At 37.9% G+C, this 7,349-nt stretch overlaps 1 protein-coding gene across 3 annotated transcripts; it reads left to right on the forward strand.

Moving 5' to 3' along the window:
* On the forward strand, positions 7–5,591 carry LOC107643453. 3 transcript variants are annotated; one of them, XR_002362708.1, is made up of 5 exons: positions 7–483; positions 2,269–2,695; positions 2,848–3,418; positions 4,143–4,777; positions 4,886–5,591. XR_002362708.1 is itself a non-coding variant. In XM_016347104.2 (4 exons), exons 3-4 carry the CDS (start codon positions 3,248–3,250, stop codon positions 4,422–4,424), a joined length of 453 nt encoding a protein of 150 aa, XP_016202590.1. In that variant the 5' UTR covers positions 7–483; positions 2,269–2,695; positions 2,848–3,247; the 3' UTR covers positions 4,425–5,591. The 3 variants fall into 3 exon arrangements, 1 of the variants encoding a protein (XP_016202590.1); XR_001620860.2 differs by having other exon boundaries at positions 7–560; positions 4,143–5,591; XM_016347104.2 differs by having other exon boundaries at positions 4,143–5,591.

Genomic DNA, 7,349 nt, shown 5'->3' on the forward strand with positions numbered 1-7,349 from the left:
ATCGTAGCCTCTCTTCGAGCCACGCCGCCGCCGTCCGTGTAGCCACTTCCCCCAAGCCTCCAACCCCTGCTCTCTTCTTCCGCGAGCTCGGCCCATCTGTCATCTTCGTCTTCTCGCCGTCGTCTGCATCTTCTCGCCGTAAGAGAAACCACTATCAGAATTGCCCCAAGCCCCTTCTCCTCTCCTTCCCTTAGCAGAGCTACTACCCTCACTCAACCTCAACCAAAGAGAAACCCTAGTCTCCACCACCGCAAGGAGTTCGCTACCACCGTAAGAAGAGGTGACACAAGCCGTAGCCACTAGCCAGCCTTTATTGCCGCCGCCATTCAGCTCACCACCGCCATCCCACCGTCGTTCGGTTGTCCTTCACCGTCCAGTCTGCCGTAGCCTCCAACCACACTCTGCTCTTTTGGGAAGCTTTTTCGCGTCTCGTCGCAGCTCCAATTTGGTGGTCGCCCGTCCTCCGTCTGTCTGCTTCTCGTGGTCGGCATTCTTGCTCCTTCTCCCTCAATTGCTGCTCTGAGTTCCTGAATCTCTGTTTGTTCATTATTTTTTTATGAGTAATTTCTTTAGTTTGTTCATTATTTTAGTTTGTTCGTTCATGATCAATGATTTAATTGCAGAATGAGTTTTATTACTGATGATGAGCAATGAACATTATTGAACTGTTCTTGTTATGAGTAATGATTTTCTTAGGTTTCTCTGTTTTGAGTAATTTAGATTATTTTGTTTTACAGTAATTGTGGAACTGTTCTTGTGGTTCAAATGTTGTATTTTTTTTATTTAATTATTCAGTGTTGTGTTTATTGTCGTTGTTGATTGTTGCTGTTTGTTCTTGATGGTTCTGAACTTCTGATTGTTGATGTTTGTTCACTGCTGTGTTTGTTTACTGTTCTTGTTGTTCAAATGTTGTATTTTTTTATTTAATTATTCAGTGTTGTGTTTATTGTTGCTGCTGATTGTTGCTGTTTGTTTTTGAGGGTTCTGAACTTCTGATTGTTGATGTTTGTTTACTACTGTGTTTGTTCTTATGGTTCTTGATTGTTGCTATTTTTTTTATAGTGTTGTTTGTTTTTGCTGTGCTGCTACTTTTCATACTGCTACTTTTCATGTTTGTTTGTAGACTGATTTTTATTACCGATGTTGAGTAATGAACATTATTGAGCCATTCTTGTTATGAGTAATGATTTTCTTAGGTTTCTCTGTCATGAAATAATTTAGATTATTTTGTTTTACAGTAATTATTGAACTGTTCTTGTTGTTCAGATGTATTTTTTATCTAATTGTTCATGTTGTTTATTGTCCATCTTTGTTTGTTCGTCGATTTAGGATTCTGCTGCTACTAGTGTTGTTGTTCAGATTGAATTGTTGAATGATTACTTGGTTAGCTCTGCTCATTGCTATTGTGTTGTGTTGGACTCTGTTTTGTTGCTTTTTTTTGTGCTGTGCTGAAAATTGAAAATAATTTAGCTGAAATTATGCTTATTGCTACTCCTCATTGTTAGTCTTTGAAAGTTTATTAATCTTTGTTAAAATTATGCTGAAATTATGCTCATTGCTACTGCGCAAGTGTTCATTGTTAATCTTTAGAAAATTATACTAATCTTTGTTGAAATTATGCTGAAATTATGCTCATTGCTACTGCCCAAGTGTTCATTGTTAATCTTTGAAAGAAGTTTATTAATCTTTGTTGAAATTATGCTCATTGCTACTACTAATTGTTAATTTTTGAAATTATGCTGAAATTATGTAGTGCTTTAAATTTAGAAGACGTTTAAGATTTATCTTAAATTAGACTATAGTTATGTTTTAGAGTGTTTGTTTATAGTTTACTTGTTATTTTATTCTAAAATGGTTTGTTTGGTTGGACCACGGTTGAACCGGTTGGACCAGTAAACCAGTAGTTAGAGTGGTTCGATGACCGGTCTAGTTCTCAGGACCTTGGTGATTTGTGAATGTGAAATCATTGATTTTGTGTTGTTATGCTGCTGCTGCTGTTTTTTAATTTTTGTTGCTGATTGTTCTTGATTTCTGAATGTGAAATCATTTTGTGTTGTTATGCTGCTGCTGCTATTTTTTTATTTTTGTTGCTGATTGTTCTTGATTTCTGAATGTGAAATCATTGATTTTGTGTTGTTACGCTGCTGTTGCTGTTTTTTAGGGTGATTATTTGTTGCTGTTTTTTAATTTTTGAATTTTTGTTGATAGATTTTTTGATTATTTGTTGCTGTTTTTTAATTTCATCAAATTAAATGAATTAATACACAGGGAAGAAAAAGCAACCTTGACAAGCCATTGCAAGAAATACCTTGACAATCCTGAACCCTCATCACTCTCGGTCTCAGTCTCCCTCTCTAAGGAGTTCACTGCTACACTCACTCATCACAACGCCAACACCAGCCTCCACCCCTCCACTCAGTCACTCCTCGCCGTCGCCTCTAGTCGTTCAGTAGTGCACCAATCATGGACGAAGAGGAGAAACCTCATTCTCCTCCTCAACCTCTTCCCAACAACGACGAACATTCTAGAAGAAACCACATCAATGCTAACCTCAAAGACTCTCTCTTGTCTCAGCTCGCCAAATCCAACCCCTCTCTCTCCCTCGAAACACGCCATGTTTCCTCCCTCATTCAGCAGCGTCTCAAGAAGATGTTTCCTTCTTTCCACACCCCCCACGCACCCTCCTTTTGCATTGGTAGCTCCTTTCCCATACTTTTCTCCAAATTTTCAATCTTTTTTTATTTTGCTTATTGAGTGTCTTATTTTCTTTGGAATTGAAATGATCATAATGCGTATGCGGTTCTTCTTTCGATTTTAATTTTGCGCCCCCTTATGTGCTTTTTTTAGATGATACATAGGGCAATATCTGAGCTAAATGAGAATAAAGGGTCCACTGAAGAAGAAATTTCTAATTTCATTGTAAAGGAGTATGAGGATTTGCCATGGGCACATAAGAAGATTTTGGGTATTCAATTGGAGAAGCTTTGCCAGGATGAGGAGATTGTGTGTAATGAGGGTGGCAGATATGTTCTACAGGCTGATGGTGATGGAATAGATGGTGATCGGAAGGGGAGACAGGAATGTAAGAGTAAGAGGAAGAAGAGAGGAAAGAAGACAAGTCAGCATAGCATGGATGGAGGTGGAGAGCGAAAGCGGAAAAGAGTAAAAATCTGTGAATAGATTTAGAAGAGTGATAAGCCTAAAGAGGGAAGAGATGAGGCACAACATCAGGTTTATGATTTAGGTGATGCTAAGGACTGATGAGCCAATTAGTGTGGTGAAATGGACAGAAGAGAAGGGGGAAGAAGCACTTGACCAGTCAGCTGAAAGGGTTGGAGAGCAGAATAAATCACAAGGGGCTGGAGTTGTAGAACAATATGTTGAAGCAGAGCCTCTAGCACAGGAGTTACAGGATCAGGTATTATGGTGTTTCTATCATTTTTTGCATCTGCTGTTGGTACTTGATAGTTATCATTCATGTGGTGGAGCTGTTAGTTGTGAGTGCCCTTTTGTTGGAGCTCGTTTACTCGTTGTATCCAAGAATTTGCTTGATTAGAGAGTTTTAGGAAAGGTTTTTATAAAATAAGTGTCATATCTTTCCTTGCTACAATATTGGGATTTCTATGCTTTCATTTAATATAGAAAAGTGAAATTATTTAATAATGTGTACTTGGAGTTAATTTGATGACATTTGAAGCTTTCCTATACAGGACAGTATTGGGGAACAATTGGCATTTTCTTTCGTATATATTTGTGCCGTTATTTTTGTTTTCAATAAAGGGAAGCTTAGTCCTATAAATTTTCCACTCTGCCCAGAGTTCTTGGAAGGGCTGGATCCACTATGTAGATCTGTATTAGGAAGCTTTACCTTGCATATTCGCGAGAGGCTAATTTAACCCTACTCTGGGACATTTGGTGACAACCCTTGTCCTTTCCTGATCAATATTAGAAAGAAACTTTCAGAGAATTTGTTTTATTCTAATTTTTTTGCCTTACTGACCATCATCCTTTGTTCTTTAAATTATTCAGAGAAATATAATCTTATGCTTATTTTTTGTTCCATGTAACTATGAGCATGATGATATGCTTTTAAAATTTGTTGTCGGACATGATGATATGCTTTTAAAATTTGTTGCCAACAGTACTCCATAGTGCACCCAGAAACAATTTGTTCATCCCTCCCAACTGTGCTGAATGTTATTGATTACCAGAAGCCACTTGATCTTCTGGGTTCAGAATGTGTACTGTCAGAAGGACAATTGAAACAACAAATGTCTTCTTTGGATGTTCCTGAACAAAAGCAAGATGGGAACTCAGTATCTGGTGATCCTGAGAAGCATTCTCCAAATAACCAATGCAGAGGGGGGCACCTGAAATCTAAGCCAGTTGCAGATGATCCAGGAGTGCTTTTTACCGTTACGTGACCTTATTCTTGATGCACAAAAGCCCAAGGTAAATATTATCGAGAAGCAGTCGTAGTCATCTCCTCAAATTCAAGTTGCAGGTCAAGGAAGGCACAAGGAACCAACAATGTTTAAAAACAGAGCTATGTTAGCTCCTGAGAATGTTCATAATGATCAACCGCTACATGGAAATCAAGGATATGAGAATCCAGTATCTGGGAATGTTGAGCATCGTCCAGCTAAGCGTCCCAGAGGAAGGCCCCGTAAGTCAGAGACTGATGCAAACAACCCAAGGGAGTATAGTCGTGGCAGAGGCAGAGGTAGAGGCAGAGGTACTGGTAGAGGTCTAGGTCGAGGTCGAGGTAGAGGTAGAGGTCATGGTCGGGGAAGGCCTCGTAAAATAGATCAAGATGCAAATCATTCTGAGCAGCAATTGCAAACGGATGATCAAGATCAGCAGAATTCTAGTGGTAGGGGTAGAGGTAGAGGTAGAGGCATCAGCGGAGGCATAGGTGATGGTGTAGGTCGAGGTAGAGGAAAGGGGAGTGGTAGGGGGAGAGGGAGGCCTCGGAAAATAAAGCTAGACACAAACACAAACCAATGTGAGGAGCAGTTACAATCACAAGATCATGCTAAAGGTCTGGTTAAATCAAGGTTTGGTTTCAGAATCAAAACCTAAATCACAAGAGGCCTCTAAACCTGATTTCGGATACGAACCAGAGGCACTGGTTGAGACTCAATTACAAGCACCTGAACCCCAGGATAATATGGCCTCTTAAACCAGATCCAAGGCAGTCCTAGCTGCCCCTCTATGCTTAGCAACCTCTATGAGGTTGGAACTTGGAACCATGGACTTTCTCTAACAAGTCTCTCACTTTTCGACCCAACTTAGGCGCTGGAACAGTCTTTGCCTTCCTTTTTCTCGACAAAGCAGATCCTGATTGATTTTGCATGTGAATGGAAGTTTGGAATATGAAGTTAACTCAGAAGCAATTTTCTTGTGGGATCTGGAGTTTGTCATTCTTGTAGCTGCAGTAGATATTTCAATTAGAGTTTATGGAGTATCACAGTTTATTTCAATCATTTTGTTCCTTGTTTTTTTTTTTTTTGTGGTAACTTATCCGCATGGTGGATTGTTGATTGTTAGATATTAGATAACAAAACAAAAGTCAATTGTTCGAATTATTATCCTAGGTGCAAATTGATTGATGTGCGTTTTCATGATCATGATATAATTCGAAAAGCAACAGATGTTATGTGCAAATTGATTGTTCGAATAGTTATTCTTCTAGTATTTTATTTTGGGATGAAGCTACTAACACCTATTTAGGGGTGATAATTGATAGGATAGGATAAATTTAGTCCCTATTCTCTTTTATGATGCAAAAGCTCATATAATTTTTTTTTATGATATATGAGCTATAAATGGATATTTAAAAAGTTTCTCATTTGGTGTGCTCTTAGATAAGAGACTAATAATTTTTTTCTTCCAAAACTAATTCATATAGTATTTTCATAAATAGAATTTTATCCTTCAAAAATTTGGATGACTAGACCGACATTAGATTCATGGACACGGATTCCATGCGCCGTGCGTGTTTAGCTGACCAGTGCGCATAACACTTATCTTTGGTTGACCGGTGCGCCTGTTGACGAGGGCCATCGGATCTTTTTTTTTTTATCCAACAGTAGAGATTACCCTGTTACTTGTCTCTTTTGATTGGCTAGTGAATACCTTTTGCTGGTTTTGTGTCAGAAGGGTCACTTTAAAAAATTTGATTTCTTGGTGGTTATTGTTGTTAGATCTAAAATCTATCTGGGTTAATATAGCAAAAATTTATGAATTTGTAAGCTAAAATTAATTAGAGTTAAGTATTATGTTTTATGTTAAACTAAATGACGATGAAGTAGTTAAGTATTATGTTTTATGTTAAACTAACTGACGATGAAGTTGGACTGGGAAGGAGATGCGTCTTGGACGTTGTCTGTCGCCTAGAATAAACGCTTTGATGTTTCTGTTTCCGTCACTGACCATCATTCGAGTTGCAGAAAGTTTTCCCCCACGGAATCACAGTGCAAAGTTGTCGACTCTGTGAATGGCGAATCTGCCGCAATTCATGCATTCGGAGGATGACGCAATGTTAGTGTCATCACCGGAATGGGACTCGATCCCCAATGGATGACAAGGAGTGTTATTTTGGGTAGATGTTTGGCTTTTCCGGAGACGTTCAACAACAAAGGATCGAAGCAGCATGGAGATGGTGGGTGAGAGACTGATGAAGGAGAGGCTGAAGATATTTCGGGTCGGACGGGTCATTTTGGCACAAGTTGGGTTGGACTTGGTTGCATCCAATACCTATATGAAAAAAACAATGGACCTGCATAGTATCTTTTTTTTTAAATGGAGATGTATGTTTTTTCTGAAATGAATGTTGTGCTCATGGGTTGGGTTATTAATAATGTTATTAAAACTAGACCAATCCTTTAGTATGGTCCAAAAAAAAACCTCACATGCCTGAACAAAGAAGAGAAAAACCAAAATAGTTATTGCATGTATAATTATTAGTTAGAACAATTTAACAGCAGTATTAAATTACTGTCGGATATGATAATTAAATATTCTATAAAACCAACTTAGCTGATTAATGCAAGATTTTATGATGTGTGCACTAAAATTGATGATAGTGTATAAAATGAATAAAAAATTTGAATAATGAACATGTATATATGTACCAATTGAATATGGAATTGTATTCATACAATATAATTGGTTTAGAGATTCTTTAGTTGTCATTAAAAATTTAGCATTTGGAAAGGATTTTTAAAGATTTATTATTATTTAATTGCACTAATTGGTTTATTATAACCTCAGAGAGAAGTACTTTGAAATTTGTTTAAACCAGCCCCTTTGTATTCTTTGTTGATCCAAGAAATTTAAATGAAAAG

This window comes from Arachis ipaensis, chromosome B05 (genome assembly GCF_000816755.2).
Source record: "Arachis ipaensis cultivar K30076 chromosome B05, Araip1.1, whole genome shotgun sequence".
Taxonomy (NCBI): domain Eukaryota; kingdom Viridiplantae; phylum Streptophyta; class Magnoliopsida; order Fabales; family Fabaceae; genus Arachis; species Arachis ipaensis.

Coding starts and splice junctions, on each gene's coding strand:
- LOC107643453 (XM_016347104.2), top strand. CDS start 3,248: ATGCTAAGGACTGATGAGCCAATTAGTGTGGTGAAATGGACAGAAGAG. Junction 3,419..4,142: donor CACAGGAGTTACAGGATCAG/GTATTATGGTGT, acceptor TGTTGCCAACAG/TACTCCATAGTGCACCCAGA.